At 48.0% G+C, this 18,310-nt stretch overlaps 1 protein-coding gene across 1 annotated transcript; it reads left to right on the top strand.

The window, feature by feature from the left end:
* Positions 1 to 639: 639 nt before the first annotated feature.
* On the top strand, positions 640 to 11,562 carry LOC120810951 (mitogen-activated protein kinase kinase kinase 5). The gene is given in 30 exon segments (XM_040165985.2): positions 640 to 655; positions 658 to 760; positions 762 to 1,096; positions 1,170 to 1,309; positions 1,700 to 1,890; positions 1,995 to 2,163; positions 2,641 to 2,747; positions 2,861 to 3,031; positions 3,192 to 3,304; positions 3,526 to 3,685; positions 3,781 to 3,931; positions 4,024 to 4,128; positions 4,387 to 4,436; positions 4,881 to 4,976; positions 5,143 to 5,227; positions 5,371 to 5,504; positions 5,997 to 6,124; positions 6,742 to 6,878; positions 6,963 to 7,068; positions 7,155 to 7,312; positions 7,764 to 7,965; positions 8,057 to 8,225; positions 8,787 to 8,949; positions 9,094 to 9,279; positions 9,378 to 9,483; positions 9,571 to 9,796; positions 9,905 to 10,017; positions 10,638 to 10,738; positions 10,827 to 10,903; positions 11,013 to 11,562. Coding segments are annotated over 30 exon segments (4,095 nt in total). The 3' UTR covers positions 11,110 to 11,562.
* The last annotated feature ends 6,748 nt before the right edge of the window (positions 11,563 to 18,310 follow it).

The following is an 18,310-nucleotide window of genomic DNA, read 5'->3' as shown; positions in this document are numbered from 1 at the left end:
TAAAACTTTGCTGCATATCTATTGGGTTCAATTTGGTTTTACTTGTTCTTTCCTTATACGGCAAGGGACTGCAGAAAGTTATATAAATATTGTCTTAAAAGCCAGAGCACGCAGTATATTTAAGTTTCGGTTTCAGTCTTTTTATTCTAGGTTGCAGTAAATGAAATAAACAGACATGGCAACAAGTGAAGACACGATTCCTTTGCCTGATCCTGCCGCAGTTTTGCTACATTTAGCATTATCGTTTACATTTAACATTTAGATTTACATTTAACATTTAGATTTAACATTTGACATTTATATTATTTAACAACTTTTGTGTTACTGCCAAACATTATCCTTGGAAAAGTTCTTACATGAATTTCTCTAAATGTTTGAAAAAGTGACATATGAATATTGCAAAACTGCGCCGGATTTTAGAACGTGCGACATTTTACAAACGGCGCCTCCACACTTACACAACAGAATGACCTCAAAAACAGACAGCGAGGTGGCAAAAACTAGTTCCAAAATGTTCCACAGCAGAGGTCACGCGAGAGTCTCCCTTCAGTTTCACTCGAACTTTCAGGGGGCGGGGGGAGGAGGAGGAGGAGGGGGGAGGAGGGAAGGAGGGCGGGTCGACTGGAGACGAGTACGGGAATGACAGTGGATACGCGCGCGCGTGGGCGTCGACACACCTGGGGAACTACGCGAACGCGCAACCCGCGCAGCCGTCCGTCCGTCTTCTCCCCGCGAGGTCCCGCGGAGTGAAACGCGCGCAGCAGCATGTACACGACGGAGCGCCGGAGAATGAGCCTGCACGACCAGCGCCGGAAAGACCCCGTGCGCGTGTCCGCCGGCAGCCTGTGGCAGGACGCCTCGGCCGTGGACCCGAGCGGCGCGGGGAAACCGCTCACCTCCCCGCGCAGCCGGACCCGCGCCGTGTCCGTGGCCTACATCGTGAACGAGGACGCGTCGGAGCCGCGCGGCGAGGAGAACTTAACCGTGGACTGCTTGAAGGAGGCGTGCGCCGACGCGCACGCGCTTTTCAAAACTATTTCGTTCGAGAGAATATCGTTGGGCGCCACAGACATTCTGGATAGTTTCTACAACGCAGGCAAGTGGGGTCCTTTGGATCACCCGTCATCCATCCATTTTACGCGAACTAACCCAAATCCGCCCTCCCGCAGATGTGGCCGTGGTGGAGATGAGCGACTCCTTGTGCCAGCCTTCCCTTTATTATCACCTGGGAGTGAGAGAAAGTTTCAGCATGACCAATAACATCATCCTCTACTGTTACAAGCAGGACAGTGACGTGCAGGCGCTCAAGGTAACGAGATCCGCAGCTATCGATCAGAAGTGTATCCACTAGTTGTTGTTGTTGTTGTTGTTGGGAGAGAGATGATGGAGCCGTTAGAGGCTCACGGTTAATTTATGCCGCGTGTTTATCTCTCAAATAAGCAGCTGATAATTGTAGAAATATGACAAAGGCCAGATGTGACGACATTAGATGCACAGAATCCAAAGATCGTAAATGTACAATTATGTAGAGCAGAGAAAACCCCCCAAAAGAAACAATGCAATCCATGCAGGAGTTCGAGATAAGAACGATTTGTACTCCTATCATCTACAGAGTAAAGGTCAAAGATCATATAAGATCGGGAGGTAATCAATTGTGTGTACTTGTCCCCATGTGGTGTGCGTGTCCCCCTTCCTCCAGGAGCAGTGCGGCACGTACACGTTCATCCCGTACGTGGTGTCGCCTCAGGGCAAAGCGTTCGCCTGCGACGCCACGATCATGATGAGCGGCATCAAGGACCTGATGCAGCCCAGCTTCCAGCTGGAGCCCCTGCTGACCCCGCTGGTGGAGAGGATGGTGCATCTGCTGAACAATGTGCAAGTTCAGTCCAGGTCGGGCGTCATTCACCGCCCCGCTGGTTGGCCAAATAAACACAACAACAACAACAATGTCATCATCTCAGATTGTGTTTTCCGATCCCTCTCTGTGCCCACAGCGAGTACTTCCAGGAGTCCATCAGGCACGAGATCCGTACGGCGCGGGAGCGCTTCAGCGGCCGAGCGCTCAGCGAGGAGTTGAGCCGCATCCAGAAACGACTGGACAGCGTGGAGCTGCTCACCCCCGACATAGTCATGAATCTGCTGTTGTCCTACAGGGACATCCAGGTGTGTGTGTGACTGGATGCCTTTGTGAAGGGTCACGGGCTACAAGCGGCGCTGTTTTCACTGCGCGTGTGTGTGTGGTTGAGGTCAACACGAAGGCCTCAGAGGGGGCGTGGTCTGAGCGCAGCACCAGAAGGAGGAATGTGGGATCGACCCCCCCCCCCCCCCCCCCCTCGGCTATTTGTTCCTGTTCATTCATCTTTAAAGGTCGAGATCGGTTGCAGAGCCCAGCGTGTCTTTTTGCTTATAGTGTTTGATTGAGAAAAAAACTGGAGTTCGCAAACTGATGTGGGAGCCTGTAAATGACCCGAATGACTCCGGATCAGATTGTATTCCATGTGGGTTTAGATAGAAGATGAATGTTGCTGTGCTTTTATTTTCATGCTCATGCCACGATGTCACACACACACACACAACTGTCCCAAAGTGAAACTCTTAGATATAAATAACGCATTGGAATTCTACGCCCTCTCTTCCCAGGACTACGACGCTATAATCAAACTGGTGGAGACGCTGAACGACCTGCCCACGTGTCTGGTAGCAAAACATCAGAACATCAAATTTACCTACATATTTGCTCTAAACAGGTACCCATGACGCATTAAACTACACGTCAACAACGCTTCTTTGTTTGTACAATATATAAAGGATGTTTGTTAAAGCTCCTCGCCACTGACAAAGTCAAGTTGTGTCCCACCAGGAGAAACAAGTCCGGCGATCGCGCCAAGGCCTTGGAGGTCATTCTTCCCATCGTGGAGTCCGGGGTCAATGTGGTGTCGGACATCTACTGCCTGTGTGGACGCATCTACAAAGACATGTTCATGAGCTCCGGCTTCACGGATCAGGGCAGCAGAGACCAGGCCTGCTACTGGTACGACCGCTTGTGTGTCCTGGGACCTGCTCTTACCGACTGTGTCCTGTTCAGTCGTACCCTTTTTTAGAATTGCTGCAGGTTTGCATATGTTTGCAGTGTGCATTTTGCGTTGCGGTGCTGGTGTTCAGTTCTCTGGTGCTTTTGTGTTACCCGACAGGTATGGGAAGGCCTTTGAGACGGAGCCAACTCTTCACTCGGGCATCAACAACGTGGTCCTCCTGATGGTCGCTGGACATGAATTCGACACTTCCATCGAGCTGCGCAAAACCGGTCGGTAATGCTTTCTGCTTTATTGATCAGAGAGAATTAGTGACAAATAATAATCAATGGCATCATCACTTTAGGTTACTTACAGTTCATGTTTAGGTTTTCCTATGATGCAAAAAGCCGCGGTGTAAATGTTTCATGCATTCGTTGCAAAGTGCTGAACAACGTCTGTTGGTTTGGGAACGTTTCTGTCGTTTTGTAATCGCTGGTACGTTTGTGCTCAGGTGTGACTCTGAGCACCCTGCTGGGTAGAAAGGGAAGTCTGGAGAAGATGAAGAACTACTGGGACGTCGGCTTCTACCTCGGAGCGAACATCCTCGTCAACGAGCATCGGAAAGTCACCGCGGCCTCAGAAAAACTCTACAGGCTGCAGGCCCCGGTCTGGTGAGGCACTTCTTCATAGATAGTAATCCTGCAGCATTTGGGTTTCATTTACTTATTATTTGTACGAGGATTAATCAGTCACGAGTTCCTCTCAGGTACGTGGCGTCCATCATGGAGACCTACATCCTGTACCGGCAGTTTGCAAAGCTACCTGAGGTGAAATCCGCTAAACAGGACACCATGGACTTCTGGATGGAGCTGCTTCTGCAGGCCTGTAAACCCACTGACTCCACAGGCCGCTGCCCAGTAAGTCCCCACTGAGGACTTTGACACGATCCATCACAATGGACGCAACACTTTGACTCCCATTACAAACATGTCAACTTCTTGCCGTTCAGGTGCTCATTCTGGAGCCCAGCAAAGTCCTCCAACCAGCTATTGTGTGTGTGAGCGAGGAGGACCAAAGTCGCACCGTCCAGCTGGAACACGTCACGCCCTTAGAGGTTTGTGAGCACTGTGTCGCGCATTTCCTCACCCGCCATACACACCCAATGCAGAATAAAAGGGTAAACAAGTTTTCCCATAACGATTACTTTATTTTTTATTATTTATTTTATCGGGTGGGTGCGATCTCTGGCCTCACCGCGTGTGGAAAAATATGACTTCATACCTCATTACTTTTTGTTTCCTCCCTCTCCGCTCGGCCGCGTTCAACACAACATGCTGTCTCCTGCGTTTTGCTTTCCCCCTCGATTCTGCAGAAAGGCTTACACCAGTGGACTTTCCCGGCCTCTGCAATTCGAGGAGTGAGGTAAGCGGAGCGCGTCACGCGCCAACAGCTCTCAAATATCTGTGAGCTCTGGGTGTGTTCCCGCCCCCCCCCCCGCGGCCCGGTGGAAGGACCCAAAACACAGAGCGTGTCTGTCAGAGGTTGCCGTGTACTTTGGCCTCGCCTTGGCTGCCGATTTGCCGCCCGGGTAACTTTCAGCAAACAGCCAAAAAAAAAAAAACAGTAATGTGCTGAGCTGCAGAAAAACCAAAAGCAAACAACGTCCATCAGCTGGTATTGTGTTTGATGCCTTGCTCATCAGCATTTACTGACTCAATCGATCCCAAAGCTGATACCTTTTCGCATTGCAACCATCCCCCTTCAGCAGAGCGGGTTGATGGGTAAACAGTCCTTTATGTTCAGCAGAGCTCGACACGGTAACCGTAGCAAGGTTAAATTTGCATTTTTTTTTTTTCCCCTCTAAAGTGCCTCAAAGATTGATGAGCGGAGCTGCTTCCTGTACGTCCACTTCAACTCGGATGACTTCCAGCTCTGCTTCCCCTCTGAGCTTCACTGTAAAGGGTGAGGATGACGTTTGCATGTAGATCATATACCTTTTTAATGGGTCACCTCTTCCCCGGCTCTTCTTGACGTCGGTGGCGTTCTCTTCATTTTAACGGAAATTTCCCAGAAGCCTTAGCCAATAACACGTGCCTGATTTAGCTCCTCCCTCTGTTTTTGTCCCTAGCTTCTGCGAGCTGGTGAACTCCCTGCTTCAGCTGGCTCAGCAGCCCGACCGGGACCAGGACCCTGTGGCTGAGGGAATCCCAGAGGTCGGTCTCGGTGCCCCGTTCCCGAAAACACAGTCACGCTCCCGTGTCGCGTTGCGCCGCGGGTAATATCTCTTCGTGTGCTTTAAACATTCACGTTTCACACCTCCTGACCCGCCACGCATTCTTTGGGTTTCTCCCCGCAGTACATCTACGAGACCAACGACAACGGCGACAAGGTGGTCTTGGGCAAAGGGACCTACGGGGTGGTGTACGCTGGGAGGGACCAGAGCAACCACGTGCGCATCGCCATCAAGGAAATCCCAGAGAGGGACCGCACGTATGAGAAAACACTCGCACTCACCCCCCGACTGGGGGACGCACCACGGTTACCCTAATGGGGAGTGATCTGGCACAGAGACCCCCCCCCCCTCCCTGGCAGGTCCCGCTGTGGGAATCCTGCGGGAGATTGATGAGTGTTTACCCTGTTCATTCCATGTCGTGTGGATAAACGGAGGGGAAATGTAACGTTTAAATCACTTTTTTTTGTTTGTTGTTGTATTAATCAAGCCGTACTGGAGAGACTCCCGCTGTCATCATGTGACATCCGATTTTATTTTCAAGTTTGTTTTATTTGCTCAACATATAAACCTGATTGTTCAAACCTCTACCGATTTATACACTGAACAAAACATTATTTGTCTTTTATTTATTTTATTTATGCTGCATCTTCAACTTTTCTGACCGCTATCAAACTGATTTGTCCAACACTGCAATAACTGCAGGATGTTGTGCCGTTGACCTTGTAAGACACACGTCTTGTCTTTCCCAGGTACTCGCAGCCCCTTCACGAGGAAATCGCTCTGCACAAGAGGCTCAAACACAGGAACATTGTTCAGTACCTCGGCTCCGTCAGTCAGGATGGCTTCATCAAGATCTTCATGGAGGAAGTACCTGGAGGTAACCTTTAAATACTGAACCCTACGCTGCTCTGTGTAGCTGGAACTGTCCACTACTAAATGGACGTCTTCATGCCAAAATCCTTCCTTTTCTCACTTGTATCACACAGAGATGTGGATTTATACGTCAGTGTTGCGCAAGCAAATATTTGCACATTGGCGAACTGGTCACTAGGTCAGCAAATGAAATGCGTTTCTTTTGAAACTTTTCTCTGAAATGAAAATGGGCTCCCAAACACTCGTGGCCTTCTTGGAAGGGCTGACGTGACGAATCCCTGCTCCTTTCCCAAGTCACTGTGACCTCGGCGCAGGACGATGCCTGTTTGTTAATCGTGGGGGAAGTGGCCGTCTGGTTCGTGTTGTTTATGTGGTTTCACATTGTGATTGTGTAACTGGAAGCCATTCGCTAGAAAGCGGGTGGTTTCAACATCCGGCTCATCGAAGAAAGAAACGTCTTCAGACAGCGGCGTGCAACAAACGGCGGTGGCGGTGTTGCCACATGAAGCCGGGACGGGACTTATTATTTTTTTTTACACACTATATTTTCACAGTGTGACACAAATTCTGAAAAAACAATGACTCTGCTTACATCATTTTACACTTTTCTTAATCTCAAAGGAAGTTTGTCCTCCCTCCTGCGCTCCAAGTGGGGTCCCCTGAAGGACAACGAGGCCACCATCACCTTCTACACCAAACAGATCCTGGACGGACTCAAGTACCTTCACGACAATCAGATAGTCCACAGGGACATCAAGGCGAGTGGGACCCGGAGGGGACAAACGGCGTCATAGTGAGCTTCATGGTGTAAGACGGCAGTGTCCTTTGTGTCTTTGCTGCAGGGGGACAATGTGCTGATCAACACGTACAGCGGAGTGCTGAAGATCTCTGACTTTGGAACCTCGAAGCGCTTAGCAGGGATCAATCCCTGCACGGAGACATTTGCTGGTACGTCGATTTATTTACTGATAATGTATGGCTGGATTGTTTCATCCATTTACAGTTCACCAATCTCTACATTTCCATTTCCATAGGAACTCTCCAGTACATGGCCCCGGAGATCATAGACCAGGGGCCTCGGGGTTACGGGAAGCCGGCCGACATCTGGTCCCTGGGGTGCACTATTATAGAAATGGCAACAGGCAAACCGCCCTTCCATGAGCTGGGAAGTCCTCAGGCAGCAATGTTCAAGGTAACCAAGGAAAAGTTAGCGCACGCGGATTGTGGCGTTTTCATAATTTCTCGTGTTTTGAAGTGAAAATCCGTGATGTCCCGCTTTTATTGGTCCGATCTGAAATGTCTTAAAACCGTCGGATGGGATGCCGGTAGATTTGGAACACGCAGTTTTGTCTCCTTGAGGATAAACGAACCAAGAAAGTGACTGAGATGGGCATTAGCGTGTTAGCATTGCTATCGTGTGGTTGGTTTAACATTAGCATGTTAGCATTGCTATTGTGTGGTTGGTTTTTAACTTGAAGCACTACTGCGCCTAAAACCTGCCTCCATTTAATATGACCAAGCAGTTAGCATCATTCCAGACTCCTGATGCAGAAATAATCCATATTTTCATTTCTTTTTTTTTTAAACGATTCCGAGGGGAAGTTTCAAAAATGAACAATTTACTTTTTACCAATCCCATCGAGGTGGGCATGTTCAAGATCCACCCCAAGGTTCCGGAGTGCATGTCGGACGAGGCGAAGGCCTTCATCATGAAGTGCTTTGTGCCGGAACCCGACGACCGAGCCTCCTCCGCCGAGCTGCTGAGCGACCCCTACCTCCGGCCGTCCCACAGGAAGCGGGCCAAAGCGCCGCAGGAGTCGGAGCCCGTGGATCACGTCTCTGCCGGTGAGGCTCCCGCGCGCTTCCGACACCGCACTTTATCGCTCGCTCGCTCCTAACACCGATCTCGTCGGGGGGCGGGGGGGGTGTCTCGCAGCGGACTACCAGCGCAGCCTGTCCGTACCCATCTCCATCCTGGTGGAGGACACGGACTCGTACTCGGGTTCCATCGACCTGTCCTATTCGCTGGACCTCAGGAGGCACCAGCCCCTCCGCGGGGCGGATGACTACTCCGGGAGCCCCCCCAGCACCTGCAGCCTGTTGTCGTGAGTCGGGCTGTTGCCCAACAGGAGATCAAGATCTCTTAGTCGGCCCCCACTTGTACAGACTCTTCTTACGGCAGCGGAACACCACACAGCGGTTTCAGTCTGGTTCTCAGACGAGGTTGCTTCCTGTTTAAGCGTAGGCTGGCTTTAATGCCACTGTGTCAAAAGCAGTTTACTGACAAGCACCTATCACCAAAAGAGTCAAGTCGGATTTCGTTGCAAACCTTTTAAAGCTCAAAGTTTGCCCAGAATAATAATGACGAAAGTAATAATATTAATAAATAATATTCATTTATAGAATTATATTGATTTATATATATATATATATATATATATATATATATATATATATATATATAATTAGAATACTAATTCTAATTTCAATAGGTCTTCCGCAGCGTTATTTATTATATACACATTATTCTTAATATATTTTTTTTGTATCTAGATTTCTTTGAGTAGCCTTCCAGTAGATTTGTTTTGTTTCATTTATTCTCTATTGTCCCTGTTGTGTGCGTTGATCTTGTGCGATTGGTCTCTTTGTTGCCCTCTACTGTCCAGAATACCAGAGGACCCGTCGGACATGAGCAGTCCCGCCTCGGCAGATGAGAACATGGGTCTTTTTATGCTGAGAAAAAACAGTGAGCGGAGAGCCACGCTGCACCGAGTCCTCACCGACTACATCAGCCTCGTCGTCTCTAACATACTGGAGTCCGTCCCTCCGGTATAAAGACATGACTTCATATGCAACACGACTTCATACATAACGCGTACAGGACGCTCAGCCAATTTTTTTTTTTTTATATATCGTGCCGATTGAAAGGTTCGAATCAGTACAGTGTTTTATTGTGCACTTATTTCTCAAAAGCATGACAGGGGGACAGCGCTGACCGCGGACAACATCACGGAGCTCATCAGCTGCCTGCGGGACAACATCCACACCCCCGACCGGAAGCAGCTGTCCGGCCGCCTCCAGGCGCTCCGGGCCGCCATGCGCTCTGCCGCAGTGTCGCCCAGCAGCCTGCAGGCCGTGCTCTTCAGCTTCCAGGATGCAGTAAGTCGGAGACGGATTCCGCAGTGGGAGACGGCAGACGTCGGCTGCGTGCAGCCCGGATCTCGTCAAACTCTCTCTCTCTGTGTGTGTGTACGCAGGTGAAGAAGGTGTTGAGGCAAGAGCAGGTGAAACCTCACTGGATGTTTGCCCTGGACAATCTGCTGAGGCAGGCCGTGCAGGACGCTATCACTGTGCTGCTACCAGGTGCAGCTTCTTCTTGTCCACTAAAAGTTCCGTACTGTGGGACTCCTCTTATTTTTCTGTTCTATCCTCCTCCGTCCCACATCTCAGAGCTGAAACTCCAGCTGCAGTCCTCGTTTGAGACGGAGGACAGCAATACTGAGGAGCAGTCTGCTGACCCGGACACCCCTGTGGTTCTTGTCCCCGACGGGGTGTTTTTGCCCGATGACGCGGAGCAGACGGCGTCCACGTGTGACGTGGAAAGACCCGACTCGCCCGCAGACAGCAGCAGCTCCCTCAGCGAGAAACTGAGGGAGCTGCGGCTCGAGACGGGCAGGTTAGCGTGCAGCCCTCTTTCTTTAACGTAAAGTCACCCGCAGCGATGGGGCAGTAGACCTCGGAGTTGCTCTGCTGCCTTCTGATCTTCTGAGAGTTTGTGTTGCAGACTTCTAAGTCAGCTGAATGAGAAGGAGAGAGAATATCAGCAGCTGCTGAGGAACTCTGTCCAGAGGAAGCAGGAGCAGATAGATGCACTGAGGAGAGCTGAAGTCACTGAGGGTAATGTTTCTCTCTCTTAGCCACACCGATATAGTTTAACCTGATACAAATCCCTCATGTCAAATGTATGTAGATGGGGTAATGGGTCATTGGAAACAAGAATACAACATTGCAGGGAACAGAGTGCAAAAAATGCTGTGATAAATATATATAAACTAATTGACTGGTGGTTTTTAAGAACCTACTAAATCATCTTGCTATATTAAACATCTCAATCTGCCGCGCTGGTGAGGAGTCAGCATTACGGGTTCTGTCGGGAGCTTAACTGCACAAGCTGCAGCATGAGGACTCTCGCATGAAGAGACCAAGCCCTCTTTGGATTACGGATACGCTCGGTAATGCTGCTTAGTGTTTCTTAACACTTACCAGTCAATCCCCACCACGCCCCGGCTGCAGGCTCTGGAGTTCCGCCCGACTGGCTCGTCAGAGAGCCGTCGGCTAACGTGCTCGAACTTGACTTTTCAGTTTGGGAAGTGATTACGCGGGCCGGCCCCGCCGAGCCACGGCTCACGTGCCGGTTTTTGCTTTGTTTTTGTGTGTTAACGTTAAACCCACGAGATTGCAGAACACGTCTGTTATTTGAACCAGTCTGACTGTTTGTAATCTGTGCACGTTATTAGGCGGATGTGCACCGGCCACAGAGAACAGCTCCGAACCAGAAGCCAAGGCTTTGGTGGACTGGCTCAATTCCCTCCCCGTAGATCAAAACACCATCAATAAGGTAAACTCACTTTTAAGAGCGCCGCGTTTTCTTACTCCATGGTTGGTGCATCCACCCGCTGTTAATCCGTCCGATCCTGCTTTTCTAGTTGCTCGCTCATGACTTCACCTTGGACTGTCTCCTGTACGTTGCCTCCAGGGAAGACTTGATGTACTGTGGAATAAGGTGAGCTGCCCGCACAGCAGCTGCCCGTGCAGAAACAAACGGGCCCTTAAAGGCGGCGGCGGCGCTGCTGTTGAAAAGGTTTGACTTTGGACTTCTTTGGCTGTTTCAGATGTGGCATGCTGTGCAGAATCTGGGCGGCGATCAGCGCCCGTAGGAAGACCCCGCTGAGGACACACAATGAGGACAGCGAGGACACTCTCCTCTAACGGCTGCTGGTGTTGTGCGCGAAAGGACAGTATTATCGGGAGGACCGTCTCTGCAGGGACAAAAAGCGGGATACGTTCCGGTTGCCTTGTCGGACACTGATATTTGTATTTTTCCCCAGAAGATATCGAACATTTCTTCTGGTTTTAGGTACAGTTAAAATGTTAAGTCAGATGCTATTTTTTTTACATTTTCTCAGGGCTTTGGCTAATGAGACAACTGACAACCGACTTAACGTCTTTAGGGTACTGATTTATCTACAAACAGACCGATAAATATGCCGTGTGTATCTATGATTGTGTAATGTAGCCTTCTGGTGACTCTTTTTAACGGTGTTTTACAGAAAACTTTAAGTTATTATTATTATTATTGTACTGGGAGAAAACCAGGTTAATTTTTACTATGAATGCTGTCAAAACCCCTTCAGAGAATAAACAAAAACCTTCGATCTCTTAGAGAGGCCTTTTATCTGCACGTTTGCTTGTAGAAGAGAGCGCGTGATGTGGGCTGGAACAAGTGATGAGGTGGTGAACGGTCTTAAAATTCCACACGTGTTCCCTCATCTGTTTTCACAGTGTTGACGTCTCCTTAGAAACGACTGTGTGTGTGTGTGTGTGTGTGTGTGTGTGTGTGTGTGTGTGTGTGTGTGTGTGTGTGTGTGTGTGTGTGTGTGTGTGTGTGTGTGTGTGTGTGTGTGTGTGTGTGTGTGTGTGTGTGTGTGTGTGTGGATCTGTGTGCCAGTGCAGTTTTTGCTTTTCGAATGTCCGACATTCTTCTCCTGAATAATTTAGTTCCATCCTCACTTTTCTCAAGTATTGAGTTCGGAAGTTGGGCTTCAGTTGCTGTAGGAAATAAGCGTGGAGGCAAAGCTGAGAATCGGGGCGTTTGGAGATGGGGAACAATAGTTGTGCACATGTGATCTGTAATTCCCGATGAGTTGTGGTGACCTCAGTGGTCCTTTGTGGGGGCAGAAGGATGTTATCACATTATAGTGATCAGCACAGCAGAGGCTTGTTAAATGAAATCCATGCCGAGAGACCTGATAATCAAGGCACTTGGAGTTATATAATTATAATTCAGTTTTGAGCTAAACTGTCGTTCATATTCTTTTTACATGACCTTGTTTGACTTTGGGTGTCTGTTAAGTGATTATATTAAGTGATTATTTATGTTATATATGCTCAGTTTCTCTCTACCTACGGTCAAAGTAATTAAAATCAATTGCAGTGTGTTCAGACCACCTTCAAAAAACACCTTCCAAAAATGTTTGAGTAGTATCTCCCTTTCCTGTCTTAGTAGATTTATAATATTTATTATTCCTTCCGCATAATAAAGTTCAAGGAAAACCTCTCGGATCCCTTTTAGCCCAAATACTCACAGTAAAGATGATTTACCTCTACAATAATCCAGAATGAGCAAATCCGAGGTTGCAAGGTTTTTTCTGTAATAAATTAATCTTACTGACGGCGACGCGCTCGTCCATTTGTTTTTCCAAAATACCTGTCTGCCTGTCTAATGTTAATTTCTCCTCTCGAATTAAAATAAAACCGTGAGATCAACCGTGTCCACGCGTCTCTCCGTTGCACATCGGAGCTCACGGATCGGCTTTTTATGATTGTTATCTGGAAGAATTTCATCTCAAGCACCAAGTGAACCATCTTTTAAACACCGCTAATAACGTCCATATCGCGGCTGCTGTCGTGTTCGGCACTCTCGGGTTCTTGGTGAACCCGGTTTGTCTCGTCTTTAGTGTCTCTCTGTTCTTCCTCCTCTGGTCTGCAGTGAATCCCTCTATCTCTGTTCTGTCTGGGGGGGCGAGGCTAAGCCACTGATAGGCGAATAATAAGGACTGCTGTCGAGGGGGTTTTGGCAGGGCCTTCGGGGGGGGGATTGAGGACGCCACACCGGGAGGCCCACAAGCTCGGGGATTACTGCGCTCGCCCTCTTCCTTGCCAGCTCCCGCGGGACGTGTCCACCCCACCGTGCTGGACGCAACTCGGGCCAACACGCACAGGCAAAGCTAAATTTGACTCGACCGAATACATAAAAAATGCAGAAGTGGGGTTGAGTCAGAATTCTACTCCTGCTCTGAAGATCAGATCGTCGCTAGCGGGTTGCCGTTGAGCTCACTAACCGCCTGGATGCTGCGATTCTACGGCTGAGGTCCGTGTAAACGTGCACCCCACATGCCTGCGTGTGCTCACGCAGATCAGGTCAGGTTCAGTCTTCCCGTTGCTTCCTGCCGTCACGTGGCAGCACATGTGAGCTCATGTTTCCCGAGTAACGACACGGACAACGTACTTTTTGGAATTCCTACCTGCGAATAAACAGCACAATGTAATCCTGGACTACCTCTCTGAAATGTGAGACTAGATACTTGTTTACATACAGCAGCCGTCCTTAAGGAATGTTTTATGCAACCGGTAATTGTTTGTGTCCCGCTGGAACCTTTGATTCAGGATTTCTTTACGAGCAATCAAGCCAATAACCTCACGTTACCTCTTTGAAATCATTTTGGGAAAATAATCGTGTAAGAATAGGCCAAGGCACTGTGTGCACACAGCAATGACGGTTACAGCAGGACATAAATGTTTCCTCACCAGTCCATAGAATTAATCCTGGCTGTAATCCAGGGAGTTGAATTAAAACAACTAATCTCATGTGTGTGTGTGCATACGAGTGTGTAAGAGCATGTGCGTGACCTCGAGACTTTTCCCCCTTTGTTTGTCTCTGTTGTCTCTGTGTCTCTCCCAAGGCCGCCCATCCGTGTGACACCGCGTCAATGATTCCTATGGCGTAGGACTGACCTTTTGACCTTTTAGCATTAACGAGACCGTTCCTAAGGTAATTGATGAATTTGTGCCCATCTTGTGAAAGTAGAAAGTACTGTATATTTTTATTTCCTTTGTATTCTCTTTGTCTCCTTCTTCCGTGGCCATGCTAGTGGCTAAAACAGGAACGTCAGAGTCCACCAGTAAATATCTCAATAACTGCTTGATGGAGGATGATAACCACTGACTTTGCCTGCAGATTTTGTCACGCTACATTTTTCTTTTCGGCCACTCTTCCTTTATCACTTTTTTTTTTTTTACATTGTTACTCCTATAAAGCCTTTTTGCAACTTTTTTCTTTTGAAAATCACTGCAAATTTCAGTAAGTAGTTTCGCGCTGAAACTCCGGCTCTTTCCTTCTATACAAACGGAACCAGGGGTCAAGCGAAGGCACTCCCACCCTCTCATTCACGTTTTCCCAGTCTCTGCTGCTTTCCTCCGACTCCAGTCTCCCTCCCACCTCATTGTGGGTTGTCATGGAAACGAAAGCACGGGTGGGGGAGATGTGGGGGGGGGGGGGAGGGGCTTCTATTATTGAAGCAGTTGCGGGATTGGCAGCGAGCTGGGAGTCGGGTGTAGAGAAATGGAGCGACTCATTAACAGAGGGTGCGGTGGAGCAGAAGGGAGGTGGAGGGGCTGGGAGGGGGGGTGAGGGAGGGAGACGAGGAAAAGGAGAATAGAGAGGGGCCCTGGGGGGGGGCGGAGAGAGGAACCGACCCCACGTGTTTTGGCCCTGCTTCTAACAGACAGCACGTTTTAGGCCATTACGTCACGGCTCGCCCTGCTGTTTGAGAGAGAGAGAGAGAGAAGGAACCTGAGTGACGTCAGTGTGGCGACATCGTGCTCGCGGAGTCCACCAGCCTTTTGGAGGTGCAGTACAAAACGGCTTCGGCCCCACCGATTGTTTTTCACTTTGATAGTCTCGACATTCGGTCGTCGGGCATGAAAATCCGAGGCTCTTGAAATGTTACACGACTTCCAATACACGGAGGCCTCCCAGCTCAAGTCCAAGCCCCCCCCCCCCCCCCCCCCCACCCCCCCCCCGGTCCACAACGAGGGGCAGTCTAAGTGAATGTGTTTCAGCCTGAACGGTGCTCTTTTTTCCCCCCAGCACCCTAGAGAGAAACACAAAGAAAACAGGAACGCTCCCACACTATCTCTCCCGTCCTCTCTTAAAACGCACATTTTTCCAGTGTGACATGGGATTCGTCAAACTACGGGAAAGAAAAGACAACACGATCGTAAATGACATGAATCCGAAGCCCCCCTACAGGTGCAGGTGACCTCTGACCCAGCTCAGACACCTTAATGGTGTTGCGTTCCCAAACATGAAAAAATGGACGACATGTTTGAAGTGCAAAACGGTCTCTGCTAAACGTCTTAGATAGATAAGATTCTATCTATCGTACCTTGTATCCACCCGATGCTTCACCAGCCCTCTTCTACGCTACCATTTGTCTTCAGTTTATAACGTTGGCTGCTCCTACCTTCTGTCTATTGGCCGTTACCAGACTGAGGGTGACCCCTGTCCTTCACATCGCCTGACCTCTGGACTCACTGCCGGCGCTGGTGGTGACCGGGGTCATCGGACGGCGACCAGAGGAGCTCTTAATTCTGCAACGTAATGCCAAAGATTTCAGAAAAGATGAATCCCAACGTTTGCTGGCAGGATACAGCAGCGCTCTCACGCGGTCCATAGTGTTGGACTGTCCCTCATTCCTGTTCTTGGGTCCTGCTCAAAGAGTACAGGACTCACAATGGAGGATAAGCATCACTCTCCAGAATGTCTTTCCACAAATGAGTCCTTGTTGGCGGCTCTCTGGTCTTCGGCGGCATCAGTCGTCGTCACAAAGAGCCTTTTGCTGGATCCAAACTCCCTTTTCCTTTTCCTTTGAGCTTTTGTTTCCCCTCTGCTTCCTTATCTCTGCAGTTGTCTCCCCCCTGTTTTCAGGGATCACTGATGCAATCGCATCCACTTAGGTGTCATTATTTTTGTTAACTCTCTTATTCCCCGTGTGATTATCAGCGGCGGTTTAATGAGGTGTTTGTTTGTTTGTTTGTATGTGTTAGTGTGTGTATGGGAGTCTCTGTGTGTTAAGAGGGGACTGCAGCTGCAGCTCCGAAATCAAGTCCTTTCTTGATCAATGAGGGATGGATGCAGGGGGAGGAGGTGGGGGGGGGGGGGTCCACTTCCTGTGCGCAGTGAGTGCTTCTCAAATGGAGTTAACCCATTCCTACAGAGCTCACCATGAGTTAGAGGTAATGAGGGAGACAGATCAATGCACTAAGATGTACTTCATCACGTGTTGTTTCAGTCCGCATAACTTACTAATAAGTATATTACTAATTACGTAATAAGTCTATATAATATATGAATATTTCAGCACATCTAACATGCAGCCGATGGAGGCTTTTTGCATCCAGCTTAGCTGGAGGACGCGTCAGCACAGCGTAGAGGGGACTTGGGACTCAAGCGCCTGGTCTAGTGTGCAAGGTTAAACAGTAACGGTTTATTTTTAATACAGTCGCGTGGCCATTAAAAAGGGTTAGTTACCTTGTTTTGGAAAAATATACCAATAGAAAGTCCACCCAACTTTTTGTCATATCTCCTCAATCATGTTACATGTGTTCCATTCAAATATCACGGTTTATAAATTAAAAGCCAATATTGTGTGAGATAAGTATGTTTGCAGCGAAATAAAATAAATAAACCATTAAATTCAATGTTTGTTTTAAATTCAAAGTGTTGCATGTATTTTTATATTTAGGGTGGATAAATGTTAATGTGTGTCTGATCTAATTTTTGAGATTAGAATTAGACTTTCTCCACAGAGGTCAACACTAACCATAATATTCTGAATGGCTTCAGTCCACAGAGGTTAATTTGTACGTATTCACATTGTATTTGTGTTGTATTTGTTAAAGAACATGATCTGAAAATATGCATCTGCAGAGAAAATAAGAGTTAATGCTCTCCACATTTAAGCACTGTCATCATCAGCTCCATCGACTCCAGGACTAAAAATATAACATAATCTATTTTCTTCTGTCATTAATATTATTTATCAGCCTGAAGTAAATGAGCAGCCTATGACTCACATCTTTTGGAATTACGTTAAGCATCACTGATACATAAAGCTCTTCTGAGAACAAAGGTCATGTAAGAAAACAAAATATATTCTGGATACGATTTGAAGCCACTGATCTCTTGTTAGCGCTCAAGACGCTTCCTGCTCTCCTTTAACCAGTAAAACAAAGCACTATTCTTATCTGTGATTAAATTAGTTACTAAAACCAGCAGCCTTTGATGACTTTAGGGGGGGGTTGCCATCTTTGTGCAAATTTTCTTTGAGTCATATTGTGAATTAATCAAGGACATTTAAAAAAAAAAAAGCCTCTGATAACAAACACCATCAGACTTTGAAACTCTTCTGGCTTCAATTTGGCAAAAACCTACCAACCACACACTCGTGCACACCCAACCCCCACCTCCTTCACAATCCCCCACTTTCCAGTTGCAGTGGCAGGTGGCTCTTGGGGGTTAAAGGGTGAACATGACTCAACAGCTGCACAAAGGATCCCCATTGGAGTCCTTTTGACGGGGCGTCCCCTCTCAAGCGTGCCGATCAGCCCCTGGCCCAGCCCCCGCCTTGGCAGATGCTCTGAGTACCACAGGTGGTGTATGAGAAGACCCTGCAGCAGCACCCAAACTGTGATGTAACAAGCATCCTTGGTAAATCGTATGTGTTGAACTGGGTTATCTAAGATGTTACTAACGTCGGCAGGAACATCCAGGTGTCCCTTTACACTAAAATATAAAGCCCATACAAGTCATCAACCGGACATGTGGTTAAGTCTTGCTGACAGTGAGAAAGCTTTCCTTAATCTCAAAGCATTTCAACACGCAACTGTGAAAGGCGTGCTCGTGAGGTTACCCGTAATCATTTTAAAATCTTCTCCGCCAAAGTGACTTTACTGATTTTAGGGTGATGTTTCGTGGTTTGTGTTTTTATGTAAAGGAAATTCAGAGGTTGTCTGCATACCAATTATAACATCTTCCCACAATTTCTTCAAGCAAAGCTTGAAGCCTGCTTTAGGAGGGTTTACAGGGTGAAACGTTGCTTCAAAAAGTTTGTTTGGTGTCAGCGGCTGTAATATTCAGTGTGGGACTTATCCAGGATAATATAAATGGTTTTATATGCTTTTTATGAGGAGTATTTTGTTGCAAACAGTAAATATAATAGTTTTTCATATCAACTCACTATTTACTTATACTGCATTTAATTAGATTAGTTAGTTAAAGAACACTGAATGCAGTTCAGCCAATGAAAAACACATCGCAGACAATAAGATGTATATTGAGTGACCTGTG

This window comes from Gasterosteus aculeatus, chromosome 20 (genome assembly GCF_964276395.1).
Source record: "Gasterosteus aculeatus chromosome 20, fGasAcu3.hap1.1, whole genome shotgun sequence".
Classification (NCBI taxonomy): domain Eukaryota; kingdom Metazoa; phylum Chordata; class Actinopteri; order Perciformes; family Gasterosteidae; genus Gasterosteus; species Gasterosteus aculeatus.
Note: the sequence above shows the minus strand (reverse complement) of the source record. Positions and strands in the feature narration are given on the sequence as shown.